This window comes from Lutzomyia longipalpis, chromosome 1, assembly GCF_024334085.1.
Source record: "Lutzomyia longipalpis isolate SR_M1_2022 chromosome 1, ASM2433408v1".
NCBI lineage: Eukaryota > Metazoa > Arthropoda > Insecta > Diptera > Psychodidae > Lutzomyia > Lutzomyia longipalpis.
Genome location: NC_074707.1, coordinates 40,845,967 through 40,862,305, shown reverse-complemented (window position 1 = coordinate 40,862,305; position 16,339 = coordinate 40,845,967). Strand labels below are relative to the sequence as shown.

General features: G+C 35.9%; 5 protein-coding genes across 9 annotated transcripts in view; 1 reads left to right on the top strand and 4 right to left on the bottom strand.

Moving 5' to 3' along the window:
• LOC129787317 (polypyrimidine tract-binding protein 2) overlaps nucleotides 1-16,339 on the top strand; it is a 393,752-nt gene that overhangs the window by 46,902 nt on the left and 330,511 nt on the right. The gene's annotated exons all lie outside the window — the stretch shown is intronic.
• On the bottom strand, nucleotides 4,732-7,213 carry LOC129787326 (juvenile hormone esterase-like). The gene is made up of 4 exons (XM_055822854.1): nucleotides 6,446-7,213; nucleotides 5,853-6,379; nucleotides 5,673-5,783; nucleotides 4,732-5,588 (listed from the first exon to the last, which is right to left on the bottom strand). Exons 1-4 carry the CDS (start codon nucleotides 7,164-7,166, stop codon nucleotides 5,199-5,201), a joined length of 1,749 nt encoding a protein of 582 aa, XP_055678829.1. The 5' UTR covers nucleotides 7,167-7,213; the 3' UTR covers nucleotides 4,732-5,198.
• LOC129787335 (juvenile hormone esterase-like) lies at nucleotides 7,391-9,564 on the bottom strand. The gene is made up of 4 exons (XM_055822868.1): nucleotides 8,780-9,564; nucleotides 8,184-8,710; nucleotides 8,012-8,122; nucleotides 7,391-7,953 (listed from the first exon to the last, which is right to left on the bottom strand). Exons 1-4 carry the CDS (start codon nucleotides 9,516-9,518, stop codon nucleotides 7,567-7,569), a joined length of 1,764 nt encoding a protein of 587 aa, XP_055678843.1. The 5' UTR covers nucleotides 9,519-9,564; the 3' UTR covers nucleotides 7,391-7,566.
• Nucleotides 9,837-11,832, bottom strand: LOC129787322 (juvenile hormone esterase-like). The gene is made up of 4 exons (XM_055822847.1): nucleotides 11,079-11,832; nucleotides 10,483-11,012; nucleotides 10,308-10,418; nucleotides 9,837-10,247 (listed from the first exon to the last, which is right to left on the bottom strand). Exons 1-4 carry the CDS (start codon nucleotides 11,797-11,799, stop codon nucleotides 9,882-9,884), a joined length of 1,728 nt encoding a protein of 575 aa, XP_055678822.1. The 5' UTR covers nucleotides 11,800-11,832; the 3' UTR covers nucleotides 9,837-9,881.
• Nucleotides 12,184-14,006, bottom strand: LOC129787332 (cholinesterase 1-like). The gene is made up of 4 exons (XM_055822863.1): nucleotides 13,635-14,006; nucleotides 13,048-13,574; nucleotides 12,836-12,946; nucleotides 12,184-12,773 (listed from the first exon to the last, which is right to left on the bottom strand). The coding sequence occupies exons 1-4, from the start codon at nucleotides 13,978-13,980 to the stop codon at nucleotides 12,387-12,389; spliced, it is 1,371 nt and encodes a 456-aa protein (XP_055678838.1). The 5' UTR covers nucleotides 13,981-14,006; the 3' UTR covers nucleotides 12,184-12,386.

The following is a 16,339-nucleotide window of genomic DNA, read 5'->3' as shown; positions in this document are numbered from 1 at the left end:
ATCCTTTGATTTCATCTCAAATTTGCTAAATGAGTAATTTAAGTTTATGAGGCGTTGAAGGGTTCTTATGCCCAGGAAATTCCCTATGATGTGTGTGTGTGTCTCTCCCTCTAGCCACATGATCTTCCCAACCCACATACGCACATCAGGGATATCCCAAAAGATAATATTTAGTAGCCCGGAGCTAAACTAAAATAACAAAAGTTTAAATAAATTTCCTTCTCGGAAAACCCCTATCTTAAATCCTCAAGCTATATACGTATGTATCTATGTGTGGGGGTGACGCAAAAAGGGACACGAGGAAGGCAGAATCAAGGAGAAGAAAAAAATGTTTTGGGGGATGGTGGTGGTACAAGCAAAAATATTCAACATTCCCAAGTCTGGGCACCAAAAGAGGATTTTCTCAGCCTGGGACAAAAAAAGTCCATCCCCTTCTTGTTCTATACGAGGAAACTTCCTTCAGAGACGCTGTGTGTATGTTTATTTTATTCAAATCACAAGCGGATAATGTCTAGAATAAACTATAAATTTAATTCTTTATTCATACCACCCACTCCCCATTGACAGACCAAAGAGTGCTCTCCTTGGTCAACTTCTTGTGGTTTTGAAATCAAATCAACCGAAGCCCCGAGGAGGGGTGAAAAAAGACATTTTCAGAGGTCACCCAGAAAGGGCCATCCCCCCACTTTACCCCAACCTCGCACACCTTCCCGAGAAAACATAGAAGATTATTCTCTCAAGAATGATCAGGACACATCTCGCATAGGGAATATAGGGGGGGGAATGGAATTCAGTTGAACGACCAAGAGATGGTGGTCCCCTTACGTATTCACCTGGTTAGACTTGCTAAAATTTATTATTTATCCATGGCTATGTGCATTGAATTTTCTTGTTGAACATTTCTTGCAATAAGGGGTGGAATTGCATTTTATCCCCCCACATGAAGAGAGTCCTCTTGTATCATTCAGCTCCCTCCTTGGGTAGAATATTGAAGTCCATTGTGGTCCTCAACCTCACAATGTGGTTGATAAATGGTTTTAAAATTCAATGACTTTCTTGTAACGTTTTTGTTTAACGGAAATGTTAAGCTTAAACTGAATTAAGGTTGAGAAAAGGGGGTGGATTTGATACAATGCATAGTGAGTGTGAAAAATAAAAGGAATTTAAACAGGAAAAGTCAGAAAAGCACAATGAAAAAAATCTGGGTTTATTTAAAAGAATTGCATATTTAGAAAATTCTAATAATAATGAAAATAATTAATAATAAAATTTCTTATATTCTTATATTCTCGTTAGAAGATTTTTTAGTATTTTTTTGACTTAAAGAATTTAACGTTAAAAAAATTTTGATAAGTTCTCGGGAATAGGAATCTCTTTAAGGAGGTATTCTAACCTCTTAAGTTTCTTTTCTAGCGTTTGATGTTCTTAAAACATTTAACGGTTTTTATTCTTTTTTTCAGAAATTTTACGTTTCTTCTTTAACATTTAGGGGAGACTGGGGTAAAAATAGTCATTTTGGAATTTTCAAATGCCAATTTCTCCCAAAATATAAATCGGAAAAATCGGAAAAAATTAGGATGCAAAGCCCTACCAACCTATAATTTTTGACAGTAATTTGGAGGTTATCCGATCAGTACTTTAGGAGTTAAAAATGAAAATAGATTTTTGGCCCATTTCCCAAACTTTTGCGTATTGGGAAAAACGCGTTTTCCGAAGTTTTCCTTCACCAATTTTCCAATCTGATAATTTTTCTCACTAGCTGGATTAGTGCAGAAAATGTTGCCAAGGTGTATTCTTCAATAACTTTTAATGATTTTTCTCTACAATTTTTTGAATCAAAACATACCCCTTGGGGTAGATCTAGTCATCCCATGTAAATCATATGGGAGATCGAAATTTTTGGCATATTTTCTATTCATTTGTTGCAAAATGGCGTGTTTGAGAAAATCGCAAAATTCTCTGTTTTAGTGCGTATAAAAGTGAAATTCCTTGGCGCGGATCAAAAGGTGAGAAGTTTAGCTATCAACTACTATCAATCTCTCAGGTGGAAAATCATTGGAAATGTCGGAAAATTCGACCGACTTTATTTAGCCAACTGGTGACTATATTTACCCGCCGCGTTTAAAAATAGTCAGAAGCGGAAGGGTTCAGGAAAAGCTCGAAAACTCATATTTCCCGTGGAGATAGAGAAAAGTGGTCTGAGACAAAGTTGTAGGCCAGGAAATTTCCTATAAGAATGACCTATCGAGGAAATTTTCTTGCCCTTGGGGAATCCTGCAGATAAGGATTTATGCAAATTGACTATTTTTACCCCGGTCTCCCCTAACGTTTATTCTAACGTTTTAGGATTCTTTTTTGGAGTTTGATGTTCTTTTTGAAATATTGAGGTTTTTTTTAACGTTTGACTGTCAAGAATTAAAAAAAAACTTTTTAAATGTGTAATTTTTAATTTTAGAAATAATTCTTTTGACTCTTTAGAAAACCTAAACTGTCTGAATATTTAAAAAAAATGTGTTGTTACACCTCCCTAGCTAAGCTACTGCTCTGGAAATTTATAAATTGTATGCAGCATTGATCCTTAGATTAATGCTGATTAATAAGTAAAAAATAAAGTAAATTTTTCATAATTTTTCTTTAATATCTTTCTTTTATATAAAAATCGAAATTAAGATTTTTTGTTAATTTTTAAACCTAATTAAAATAGAATCAAGATCTTGAAATTTTGTTACTAGAACACGAGCAAAAAGCTATTGAATTTAAAATATCGAGGGCTGCATTGTAAAACCGGCTACGTCGGTGTAAGCTCCAAACCGACTTAGCCGTTTTTACAATATAGCCCTTGATATGTTACAAATATCAACGTAAAATAAAAAAATCAAAAATTAAGCCCTAAATCTAAGGAAATTTACACCAAAAGTATTTAAAATAAATTACTAAAAAGCTCTGTTTGTTGCTTTACAAAGTAATTTTAATAAATTTTAGTAAAATGAAATTTTAATGTGATCCTCAAAATGGAAAAAGGATTTTTTTGCTGTAAATTTGGAATGTATTATGTAAGCGAGGATTTTCTCTTGCACAGCATATTACATATATGAGAAAAGCCATACATTTTCTGCATCAAACTAAAATGTAATTTCATTTATCTCCCAATACCATGGGAATTGAGAATACCTTCCATTGGAATTCCATTAGCACCTTTCCGGGGGTTGTATTGTATTTCCAACTGCAGACAGTCACTCCATTTTCCTCCATGAATATGCCATGAGAGCATGAGAGGGGGTGTAGGATGGCGAAATACCATGCATAAACCCCATCCGACTTCATCAATGCCATTTGAGCATTTTTCCAGGTGTTTTCCCTCTGCCATGCTTCATTTTGCGGGCGGAATATTGCGGGGGTGGTGGTGGATTCGTTGCAGAAAAAGACCACGACCGGAAAACAAGCAGACTGTACCACGGGAGGGGGAGGTAGGGGGTGGGATTGACTGAGTGGGTGCTGAAATGCACATAATCTATTCATTCATCAGCCAAATTGATTTGCTGCATAAACCACAATAAGTGTTACAAGCTGAGCAGCAAACATGGATTGAATGGTAACATGGAAGCCACCTCTCTAATTCCATCAATCCCCATTCCTCATGTATTCCATTGGTTTTCTCTTCTACCCCACACCCCCACCCACACACACACCGCCCGCCCCCCTCCTCATACCCCCATCAATCTATATAGCACCACAGTTTGCTTTCGCCCATCATCGTGTGTTGGGGAATTTGATGACGATGATGTGGCATAAATTTATTTGGAAAATGGTTTGCGTTTATTACATTTTCCGAATTTAAGTTTCATGACGTAGCGCAATATTTGCACACTTTGCCACCCCCAACCCCCATTTCGATCGCCATGTAATGCGCAGCCGAAAGCTATGTGTTTATCGTTGATGAAAATGTTTTCACCGTGATTGCAATGAATTTTGTGATTAATTAATTAAATTTCCGGGCGAGGTTGTTGAGTCTTTTTTTTTTGTTGCTATCCTACCCCCTTTCCCCTTCCCTTTGGTATCTTTCCCACCTGGCTTTACACATGCTTTAGTCTTAAATTTATTTTTTCATGAGAAATTCCCAAGGGAGGCCACAATGTATGTAAAGGTAAATTTTTTTCTAACCCTTCACCCGTCTAGACCAATATTTTAATTAACCCCCAATGGAAAGTGCGGGTGTGACCCCTTTTCTGCCTCAATTTTTGATATTCGTGCACCGAAAACTTTGGGAGTTAAGATGCTGCAAAAGGGGGCGGTGAACCCTCCGCAAAACACAACATGAAAATGTAATTTTGACCACACTCGTGCTGAAAGTTTCTCACTTTAGAAATACAAGTCATATTTGTACTTTGTATGCATGAATCCCTTTCACATTGGGGCACCGCCACCACCCCCTTATAATGGATATTGTTTCAAATGTTTTTGTTTTAATTTAATTAAACTCCTCAAATATTTTCTTATGCGCCAAAGTCCAAATGTGACCCGTTTGGGTTCATTTCTTCAAGTTCGCCACTTTGAGTTTGTTTTTGCTAAGAAAATTAATATTTAAAGGAAGATTTAAGGGGGTTAGAAGACGTTGGGGAGAAAATTACAACAGATTGCCTTTTCTTTGTCTAAAAGTTTTAAGGAAAAACCTAAATAAAAATAAATTTCCTTGGTAAAAATAATAAAAAAGAAATTTTTTTAATGTAGTTCAGGTAAATATAATTTATTTTCCTTACAATTCGTAATAAAATCATTTTATATTCCGTTAGAAAAATCAAAGATTTGAAAGATCTTAAAGAAATTAGTACTTTTAGCCAAGACAAAAAAGAAACTAACCCAACTCCTTTTTCTCGATTTTTTTTATTGTTGATTTCAGTAGAAACGAAAAACTTTTATTGACTCACAAATTAGTACAACCTTGTATAAGAAAATTAATTAAAATTATTCTTAACGTGGATGTAATTGCATTTTCTTACGTAAGACGTCACAGTTATTTTTATGAGCTAATTTAATGAGTTTTTAAAATTATTTCCATGGAAAATTGTACCTACATATAAAAAACTGACAAAGTATAATAAAAAAAAAGATATAAAATGTATATAAAAAAGGAAATTAAATTGAAATATTAAATTTTAATAGTTTGTGGATATAGAAAAAAATCTATTTTATGATCCTTGTTAAAAACAAGGAGTGAAAGTAATCGCATCAACGCCATATTCTTTTTCGGCCCAAAATTTAATCATTTCTGTATCAATTTTATTGGAGACTGAAACATTTACTTGGTTCGGATCCATCTTTTCGTATCTCTGGAAAATCTGACGATCGCAGAAAGGGATAGACATAGCAGGGGTACAGGGAGTATATTTCCGCCAGAATTTCATTTCTCCTCTTACCACGAAATTCACAACAGTACGTACCCAAGTATCAGCCATGTGGCCTTCAGGTGAATCAGGTGTAAATGGCGTGAAAAGACCTGGAGAACTGAAGAGAAAGAATAGATCGTCTATGTGGCTAACTCCTAAATAAATATCCTGCCCGGTTAGGAATTTAACAAAGGTATAAGCGCTCTGAAATAGATGGAAAAAAGGAAAAAATTATTATTAAAAAGGCTTATTTTCTTTAAAAATTTTCAGTAAAGAAAAATTGATTACTCTGAAGGCAAATTCGTAGATAAATATAGGATTCTTCGTGACATCTGAATGCTGTAGGTACTGCTCAACAAGGGCTACCATAGGGTAGATGAATTGTTTATCTGTGTATAACTGAAAGAATATTTTTATTAAAATGTATTCTAGAACAATTAAGATTAAGTAAAAGAAGAAGGATTTTACCTGATAATAGCCTTCAACGTTACTTTCATCAATGTAGTCCTTTCCTCCTAAATACCGCTCAATTACTTCACCCATATATCTAGGATTAATGTCCAATTGAATGGGGATATATTCATAAATATTCTCATTAAATTCCTTTAAAATTGTTTCATTGGTTGTAAGTCCAGCCCCCAGAGTTCCTTCATCGGATGTAGTCCCAATGAAAATGGGCTTAGGTCCGTATCGGCCTTCTAGCCAAATTTTCCTAGGATGTTCCTTTAGAAAAGCATCCTCCCAATCTCCCTCAATGCACGGTCGAAGGGGTCCAGGGGGAGTTTGGAGGAAAACAAACAATTTATCAAGAGCCAAGACCAAGGTAAGAGCATCGAGCTTCTTCAATTCGTTCGCCAGCTCATACGTAGTTCCTGTTTCCCAATTTTCAAGTCCACTGTATTTAGCACCGAGACGAAATTTAATTGGACAATCTGTTGAAATAGCCCATCCATTGAGAGCTGAACCACTCATCAACATCACACGATGGAAAAAGGCTAGAAAAATATAATTTAGATATTAAAATTTAACGTACTTTTGCAGCTGGATTTAAAAATCCTTACTCCTGGAAACAGGATTGAGCATATGCAAGTGAGTAGCAGCTGCTCCGGAACTTTCTCCTCCAAGTGTTATGGAATCAGGATCGCCACCAAAGTATTCAATATTTGCAGCAACCCATTTAATGGCGAGTTGTTGATCCTTAACACCGAAATTTCCTTTTACGGCTTCATCTCCTGAGCAGAGAAAGCCGAAAAAGCCAAGTCTGTAGTTCAGAGTTACAAGGATAACTTCCCCATTGTCCATTAGATATTCAGGTCCAATTACTTCAGGATCCGATGAGAAAGCCACGGTGGCTCCTCCGTGAATCCACACAATAACAGGAAGCTTTTTAGCCTTCTTCCAATTATTCGGCCGATAGACATTGAGGTAGAGGCAGTCTTCAGAGCCTAAAATGGGTTGTTCAAAGAGAAAAATATTCCTTTGCATACAGGCATCCCTCGCGTACGTAGCATCCCAGTATCCTGTCCATCCTCTATGGGGAATAGGCTTTTCAAATCTTAAGTCCCCAAGAGGAGGCTCAGCATAGGGAATTCCGTAGAAAGCTTCGTATGGCCTCACTCTTCCACTTTCAAATTTTCCACGAAAACACCCCACTTTGGCACAAACCTCTGGACTAGTAAGGTCAGTTCTTGCGAAAAATATTCCATATAGTGGAGTTTTAGCTTTAGAATTTACTTGAAAAAGGAAATTTGAGAAGAAAATCAAGATTTCTAAGAATTTCATCTCTTCAGCCTAGAACCTCTTCACTCTCTCTGCTTTGAAATTAAACTGAATGAATTCAGAACAAGTTGAAAGTTGCGGTGAGTTAAATGCCGAGAGAAAAACAAACTACCTTTTTTTCATTACCTGGTAACACCGGTTGTTCTTAAATACTTTTTAATCTTAATTGTTCTGCAATAAAACTATAAAATTATGGGTATATATGTATAAGAAAACCTACAAATATCTTAATGTTTTATATATCTTTTATTGAGCTTTTTGTGTTGAAAAGTTCTGAATTCCATTATATTGTACAGTACATAACATAAAAGAATGTTATAAATTATGATCTCTTATACTGAAAAAAAATTCTTAGTGGTAAATTTAACCATACACAGTGCATTGAATATATTCTTTTAAATAATTAATTGCAATTCTGTGTGATAGCATTAATGCCATTGTCAATTCTAGACCACAATTTGATCATTTCTGTATCAATTTCATTCGTCACGGAGACCATAACTTGGTTTGGATCCTCTTTTTTAAATCTCAGGAACAGTTGACGATCGCAGGAAGGTGTTGATGTAGCAGGAGTACAAGGTTTGAACCTTCTCCAGTCCTTGATCTCTCCTCTAGCTGCAAAATTAACCATTGTACGGACAAAAACGTCCACCATTCTTCCTTCAGGAGAAGTTGTGTCGAATTCAGGGATAAATTCTTTCATGGTAAAGAGGTAGAACAAGTCATCCATATGGCATACTCCTAAGTTTATATCCTGTCCAGTGAAAGTCCTTAAATATGTGTATTGACTCTACAAGAAAAGAAAAATTTAAATTGAAAAATAAATAATTCTTTCTCATAAATCTGACCTTAAAGTCAAATTCGTAAATATATATCGGAGTCGTTGCGATGTCAGCAGTACTTATGAATTGGTTTACAAAACTGTTTTGAGGATACACAAACAACCTGTCTGTTATCACCTGCAATGAAATTTTCTTGCGTTAGATAAAACTAATAATTCTCAAGTTCGCATTGACTTACCTGGAAAAATTGTCTTTCATTTGAACTATCAATAACGTCGTTATCTCCAAAATAATATTTAAGAACTTCCGCCATATACCTAGGAGGGAAATTTAGAAGAATCGGAAGGAAAGTGTAGAGGTTCTCATTCAATATAGGCAGAAGAGTTTCATTTCTGGTCACAACAGCCCCCAAAACTCCTTCATTGGTTGTTGATCCGATGATAACAGGTTTCGGAAAGTATCTACCTTCAGCCCACAGAACTCGGGGATCCTCTGTGAGGAATGCTCCTTCCCAGTTTCCTTCTATGCACGGAGTAAAAGGAGCTGGTGGTGTGGCTACAAAGACGAAAAAATTATCAACAGCCGTGAGGAGACTCAGAGCATCGACTTTCTTAAGTTGATATGCTAATTCAAAGGTAGATGCTGTGTCCCAATCATTTAATCCAACATATTGAGCACTTTGTCTGAATTGTGTTTTAAAATCACGCACTAAAGTCCACGGACTAATGGCTGAGCCACTCATAAGAACAGCTCGTTGGAAGAGTGCTGAAAAAGAAGGAATAAAAATACAAATTAGACGTTAAATTGAATAAATTTCTCAATGAGTTCTCTTACCCTGTGATATCGGATTCATCATATGCAAATGAATTGAAGCAGCACCACAAGCATATCCCAAGAGCGTTATAGAATTAGCGTCTCCACCGAAGTACTCAATATTATCAACAACCCATTTCATGGCGATTTGTTGATCTTTCAGCGCGAAATTTCCCTTAACTGCTTCATCTCCTGAACAGAGAAGGCCAAACATTCCAAGTCTGTAGTTAAATGTAACTAGGATCACTTCGCCATTGTCCATGAGATATTCAGGACCAAATTCTGAAGGATTCGAAGAGAAACTTAGCCAGGAACCGGCACTGAAATAAATCACGACGGGCATCTTCTCATCTTTCTTCCTATACACAGGTCTATAGACGTTGAGGTAGAGACAGTCCTCTGAACCAGAAATTGGAAGGGTGTATATGAAGATATTCTTCTGCAAGCAACCATCCCTTGGATAGGTTGCATCCCAGTATCCTTTCCATCCTGCATAGGGAACAGGATTTTCAAATCTGAGCTTTCCAACTGGAGGTTCAGCATAAGGAATCCCATAGAAAGCTTCATAGGGCTTCACTCGTCCACTTTCAACTTTTCCACGAACACATCCAGCTTTTGCACAAACTTCTGATTTGGAATTGCTTGATTTTCTTAAGAATTCCCTGAAGAAATTTCTACTAAAAAATGGAGATTTTTGTGAAATTGAATAATTAAAATAATTTGCAAAAATCAAAGAAAAGACGAAGAAAGAGAATCTCATCTTGCTTTCAGGTCGTCCACTTTCGCTGAGTTCTTATTCCAGACTAAAAGAGAGGATGGAAAATTTTGACGATGTTCTGATTTTTTCACTCTTACCTGTTTTTGTGGAATGTTCTCTTTGTAAAAAAAAATCTTGGCATGTAATGTGGCTTAAAATATGCAGAAGAACTTGATAAGAAATTGAGAAAGCGGAGAAATCAAAGAATGCTAAGAAATATATAATCTTAATAACGATACTTTTTGGTTGAATTATATAGAAGGATCAGTATTATGTACAATGTACATACATATGTACATACAAGTGAAATACATATAACTCTTTTTGTTATATATTCTTTATTTTAAATGTTTGGTTACAATTTTCTTAATTCTCTCGATTGTCAATTTCAGTCCAAAATTTAACCATTTTCACGTCAATTTCATTGGAAACTGAAACAATTACCTCATTAAGATCGAGTTTTTCATATCTCCGGAATATCTGACGATCACAGAAAGGGGTTGATGTTGAGGGCGTGCAGGGTGTAAATTTCCTCCAAGATTTGACTTCACCCCTTGTGACGAAGTTAACAATTGTTCTAACAAATATATCCACCATTTTACCTTCCGGAGAATCTGGTTTAATTGGCGGGAACAGTGAAGACATTGTAAAGAGATAGAATAGATCATCTATGTGACCTACCCCTAAGTAAATATTCTTTCCGGTTATGAATTTGAAGAAGGAATATGAGCTCTAGAAGAAATACAAAAGATTTTATTTTTTAAGTTAGTTTTTCTTAAAAGGTTTCTTTACCTCAAAGTCAAATTCGTAAATGTAAACTGGATTTTCTTCAACGTTGGCGTATTTCAAGTATTGCTTAACCAAATTTATCAAGGGGTAGGTGTAGATCCGATCTCCATACATCTGAAAAAAAAGAAATCAAGTTAATATTTTAGAACCAAAACAAGATTTCTTTTAAAAATCGTACTTTGTAGTAAAATTTAACGTTAGACTCATCAATGTAGTCTTTTCCATTTAAATAGTAGTCCATAACTTTCGTTACATATCTAGGATGAAAGTCCAATTGAATTGGCAGAAATTCGTCAATATTTTCATTGAATATTCCTAGCAAAGTTTCATTAATTGCAATAGCTGCCGCAAGAACGCCTTTATTGCTTGTTCTGCCAATCAAAATGGGTTTTTGCACAAATCTTCCTTCTGCCCAGATCGTCCTTGGATCCTCTTGCAGGAAAGCTCCTTCCCAGTCTCCTTCTATGCAAGGTCTCAAAGGTACAGGAGGTGTTGCAAAGAAAGCAAAGAGTTTGTTCACAGCTTCAACGAGAACTAATGCGTCTAATTGCTTTAATTGGTAAGCTAATTGGAAGGTAGTCGATGTATTCCAATCCTTTAACCCACTGTACTTAGCAGCTAGACAAAATTTCGATCTAGCATTGTCGTGAATGTATACCAATGGACTGACGGCTGAACCACTCATCAATACAACGCGTTGAAAGAGATCTAGAAAATAAATAAGAAAAACTTAGTTTTTGTTTTATCTTTTTTCTTTATATTAAATCTTCTTACTCTGAGAAACAGGATTCATCATTTGTAAGTGAACTGTAGCAGCCCCTGCGGAATTTCCTACAAGTGTTACCGATTGAGAATCCCCACCAAAGTATTCAATGTTAGCTGCTACCCACTTAAGGGCCAACTGTTGATCCTTTAGTCCGAAATTTCCTTTTACAGCTGCATCTCCTGAGCAGAGAAAGCCAAAAAAGCCAAGTCTGTAGTTCAAAGTTACGAGGATAACTTCCCCATTGTCCATTAAATATTCTGGCCCAAATTGGTCAGGGCTTGATGAGAATGATAATAATTCTCCTCCATGAATCCAAACCATAACTGAGAACTTCTTCTTCTGCTGCCAATTGATAGGTCGATAGACATTGAGATATAGGCAGTCTTCAGATCCAAGGATTGGTTTTGTGCTCAGCAAAACATTCTTTTGTATACAGGCATTCCTTGGGTAGGTAGCATCCCAGTATCCTTGCCACCCTTTGTAGGGAAGAGGATTCTCAAATCTGAGCTTTCCAATAGGAGGTTCAGCATAAGGAATCCCATAGAAAGCTTCATAGGGCTTAATACGTCCACTTTCAAATTTTCCACGAACACATCCAGCTTTTGCACAAACTTCTAGTTCAGAATTCACTAATTTTTCAATTGTTACAGATTCATTACTACTTTCTGCACAAGTCAAGTAATTAACACACTTCAAGAAAAAGAATAAAGTCAAAAGAAACTTAAACATTTTGCTGAATCTTTCTCCTTCTGTGGTCCAACATAAACTGGTTGATGCATTGTTATTCGCGCAGACACAGAATTTACCAAAACTTTTATTTCTACTTTTTTTGCATTCCGTTTTTAATGCAAATTTCGCTGAGATCTTGTGGATCTTGTACCTGGGTTGGATTGAAAAGAAAAGAATATTCCTGCTTCATTTTGTTTTTATTTATTTCATTCATCGTTATTTCATGTGTTGTACAGCTTTGACTCCAAGAATTGCGCAATATCTCCATCCTCAGCCTTCATAAATTATTTAATCTTAAACGTTTAAAGATTTATTAACTTGAGGGGGATGAATGTCTTGCGATTTGTTCTATGTAACAGTTTTAAATTGATTTTAAAGTATAAATTTTTGCTTTTTTTTTCAAGTTTAATGAGACGTTCAATGCATTTTATAGCTTAATAAAAAGAGATAACAGTAACAGTTCTAGAAAAGCACATTTGTCTGAAATGTTTGAAAAATTCTTACCCTAAGAGCTCTCTAAAATTATAAAGAAACCACAACAGTTCCCATTCCTGTATAAAATTACTTTTAAAATTTAATTAGAAGTTTTAGTTGCAATTCAGCTCAATTGCATTGATGCCATTGTCAATTCTAGACCACAATTTGATCATTTCTGTATCAATTTCATTCGTCACAGAGACCATAACTTGGTTTGGATCCTCTTTTTTAAATCTCAGGAACAGTTGACGATCGCAGGAAGGTGTTGATGTAGCAGGAGTACAAGGTTTGAACCTTCTCCAGTCCTTGATCTCTCCTCTAGCTGCAAAATTAACCATAGTTCGAACAAAAATGTCCACCATTCTTCCTTCAGGAGAAGTTGTGTCGAATTCAGGAATAAATTCTTTCATAGTGAAGAGGTAGAATAACTCGTCATTGTGGGCTACTCCTAAGTTTATATCTAATCCTGTGAGTGTCCTCAAGAGCGTGTAAGAACTCTAGGAAAAAACTTAGTCTTTTAGTTTTTATTCCTTGAATATTTATTTTATGGTTATCTTACTTTAAAACTAAACTCGTAGAGAAAAATCGGATTTTCCTGAGTATCTGCATAATTTAAATATTGTTGTACCAAAGTAATCAAAGGGTATGTAAATAATCGGTCGGTGTACATCTGAAAGTAATAGAGCCCCTTTTAGCTTAAATCTGTCTCGATTTTCATTAAATACCCTTTTGGAATGGAGAGAATCATCAATTCTTTTAATTTCCACTCACCCTGTAGTAATCTTTAGCATTTGTATCATCAATGTAGTCCTTCTCACCAAAATAAAACTTCATAACTTCTGCTGCATATCTAGGATGAAAATCAAACTGACTTGGAAGAAATTCATAAATGTTATCATTGAATCCTCGGAGATATGTTGCGTTAGTCGTTAAAATAGCCCCGAGAGCTCCTTCATTGCTGTTCGTTCCAATTAAAATTGGTTTCTGAACGAATCTTCCTTCTGCCCAGACTTTTCGAGGATCCTCTCGCAGGAAAGCTCCTTCCCAGTCTCCTTCTATACAAGGCCTCAGTGGTACAGGAGGTGTGGCAATGTAGGCAAATAGCTGATCAATTGCTAAGACAAGTGTTAAAGCGTTCACCTGCTTAAGTTGATAAGCTAATTCAAATGTTGATGCTGTCTGCCAATTTTCCAGGCCACTGCCCTCAGCTGCTTGACGAAATTGAGCCTCAAAATCTATCTGATAAGTGAATGGACTAATAGCCGTACCACTTTGTAGAATAACCCGATGAAAAAGGTCTAAAAAGCAAAAAACAATTTGTCTGATTTGAGACTAAATCTTTTAATTAGGAATCTCACTTTGAGATACGAGATTCATCATGTGTAAATTAATTGAAGCTGCTCCTGAACTCTGTCCAGCAAGGGTTATTGACTTTTGGTCACCACCAAAATACTCAATGTTAGTTGCTATCCATTTTAGAGCCAACTGTTGATCCTTCAAACCAAAATTTCCCTTCACAGCTGCATCTCCTGAGCAAAGGAAGCCGAATAAGCCAAGTCTGTAGTTCAGAGTTACAAGGATAACTTCCCCATTGTCCATTAAATATTCAGGGCCAAATTGATCAGGGCTTGATGAGAAAGATAGCAAAGCCCCGCCGTGTATCCATACAAAGACTTGGAGCTTTTTATTCTTCTTAAAATTCATTGGCCGATAGACATTTAGAAAGAGGCAATCTTCTGAACCTAGTATTGGTGCAGTGTATATAAAAATATTCCTCTGCATGCAGGCATCTCTAGGGTAAGTAGCATCCCAGAATCCTTTCCATCCTGCATAGGGAATAGGATTCTCAAATCTGAGCTTTCCAACTGGAGGTTCAGCATAAGGAATCCCATAGAAAGCTTCATAAGGCTTCACTCTTCCACTCTCAACTTTTCCACGAACACATCCAGCTTTTGCACAAATTTCCGGATTATTTCTTGCATTTCTTGTAAACCAAACACTTTGAAATAAATTCGTTGATTGAGAATTAATGAAGAAAATCTCCCCAAGAAGAATGATCAAAATAAGAAAGATTTTCATTGGAAAAATCTTTTCTTTAGCTGTCTTTTCTTATGCTGCGTTTCAGTGTTTGAATTCAACTGGTAAAAATTATGAAGAAGTCTCATTTTATCAATTTCTTCGCACCTTCCTTATACCGGTTTGTGTTAAAAATCTTATAAGAGTTTATGAATAATTTATTAATTACAGATCGACGGCTGCGAAGTAAACTATTCTAAATAAATCAATGAGTTTGAAAAGAACTTTTCTTTACTGTGTATAAGTATTTATTTTATGATTAAGTTTATATTTCTTTCCTGAACATGCTCTATCAACCTATTTATCCTTCTGTGAATTATTTCCTTTCAATTCAAAGCTCATATTATAAACAATTTATAAAGGAAAATTTAAGAAAAGCAACTTTACATATAGAAAAAGCTTTTATAAAAGCACTACAATAATGAAAAGAAAGTTGAATATTTTTTTTATTCTTACCTATTTTTTTTATCCAGCAGTACACCTTTTGGTTTATATATAGTAAAGTAAAGTCCGTGTACAAGAATGGGGAGCAGGAATATAGAAGCTGCAGAAGATGTATTGCAAATGAATCTTTTGCAGAAAATGCCGCAAAATATGGAAAATAAATAGAGAAGAAGATACTTTGTGCAAGCAAACTCCGCAACAAAAACAATTCATTTTTCTCCTATTTTTGCTATATAATACGAAAGAAGACACACAATGGAGACGGCAGCACCTGCTTTTCCTCTGGCCCATTAAATTAATTTCCTCTCTCATACTTTTCTTCGTCTTTATATAAATTTGTGTATAATACAGACACCCCCCCCTCTTCCCCAGCCACCAATGCTACGGACGGAGTATCTTCCACGGCGGGAGCCACACACATTTCATCCACACCCCAACCCCCTGGTGTGATATCAAATTTTTGCCAATCTTAGTTCTGCTCTGTTGCTTTCATCGTCTATAACTCTATCGTTACGGTAGATAATTCTCTGAATTGAGACGCTTTTGAATTGTAAGGGGTTGGGGAGGGGGTGGTTAGTAAATGAGAAGGTGCTTTGCTCCGTCTTATATGCTCAATTTCTCAAACAGAAGTTTCAAGGCTTTGAATCCTTCGAGTTTTTCCATCGAATTATTCACTTTTTTTCTGTAATTGGTAAAAAGTATTGCAAGAAACATTTTTAGTTGTGATTTATCTCTGTTTTTATAAAGAAAAAGAACAAATTTTTAATCCAGCTAAGAGGTTGTGGTTCTTTACAAAAGATTTTTCATCAGGAGCTTTTTTTATGTCAGAAAATCTTTAGGTTCTTTCGTTTAATTAGTTGGTGTTCCACTTCGTGGCCAACACCAAGTATTGTAATCGTCGGAAAAACCGACCACCTCAGATCGGGCTCAAACTTGGTATGAGCACGTTTTAGACATCCCACATTACGAAAATTATGGTGGAAAATTTTTGATCCGGCCGGCCGGCCTGCCGGCCTGCCGGCCGTCCTGCCGGTCGCCCAAACTTTGCCTTATAGTTCGAGAACGGTAACTGATAGAGACTTCCGGTTTAAAGTTTTCTATAGAAATGTGGGTGTAAATTTTCATTTTTTCGCATTTTCAAAATCCAAGATGGCCGCCGTCCGCCATTTTGAAATACCGTCAACCACTTCCCTTATAGCTAGAAGTCTGAAATTTTAGTATGTTTTAGGGCTCAGTGAGACGTTTTCATCAACAATTTATACTTGAAAATCGGTCAAGCGGTTTAGCAAATATGGCGGCCTAAAGCAAAAAGTGTTTTTTCGATATAACTCGAGAACGGCTTGACCGATTTTGACCATCTTGGTATCAAATGAAAGGTATTGGGAAGCCCTACAACTGTCTAGAACATTTCAAGTTTCAAAAACATCCGCAAGAGGCGCTAAAAATAAAAACAAAAATTGCCTAACTTTAAGGGGCCATATCTCCCAATATCTGTTATCGTTTTCCTTTAAATTTGGATATGTTGTAGCCTGACTCAATATCT

Bases quoted from the DNA above. Each gene is read 5' to 3' on its own strand.
- LOC129787326 (XM_055822854.1), bottom strand. From the start codon at position 7,166: ATGAAATTCTTAGAAATCTTGATTTTCTTCTCAAATTTCCTTTTTCAA. The intron at 5,784-5,852 runs GTAAAATCCTTC...ATATTCTTTCAG, and splicing joins ACGTTGAAGGCTATTATCAG to TTATACACAGATAAACAATT. The intron at 5,589-5,672 runs GTAATCAATTTT...CATCTATTTCAG, and splicing joins TCTACGAATTTGCCTTCAGA to AGCGCTTATACCTTTGTTAA.
- LOC129787335 (XM_055822868.1), bottom strand. From the start codon at position 9,518: ATGAGATTCTCTTTCTTCGTCTTTTCTTTGATTTTTGCAAATTATTTT. The intron at 8,711-8,779 runs GTAAGAGAACTC...CTTCTTTTTCAG, and splicing joins GATGAATCCGATATCACAGG to CACTCTTCCAACGAGCTGTT. The intron at 7,954-8,011 runs GTCAGATTTATG...CTTTTCTTGTAG, and splicing joins TTTACGAATTTGACTTTAAG to AGTCAATACACATATTTAAG.
- LOC129787322 (XM_055822847.1), bottom strand. From the start codon at position 11,799: ATGTTTAAGTTTCTTTTGACTTTATTCTTTTTCTTGAAGTGTGTTAAT. The intron at 11,013-11,078 runs GTAAGAAGATTT...TTTATTTTCTAG, and splicing joins GATGAATCCTGTTTCTCAGA to ATCTCTTTCAACGCGTTGTA. The intron at 10,248-10,307 runs GTAAAGAAACCT...TATTTCTTCTAG, and splicing joins TTTACGAATTTGACTTTGAG to AGCTCATATTCCTTCTTCAA.
- LOC129787332 (XM_055822863.1), bottom strand. From the start codon at position 13,980: ATGAATTTTAAGAAGAATAAAAAGCTCCAAGTCTTTGTATGGATACAC. The intron at 13,575-13,634 runs GTGAGATTCCTA...TTTGCTTTTTAG, and splicing joins GATGAATCTCGTATCTCAAA to ACCTTTTTCATCGGGTTATT. The intron at 12,947-13,047 runs GTGAGTGGAAAT...TATTACTTTCAG, and splicing joins ATGCTAAAGATTACTACAGG to ATGTACACCGACCGATTATT.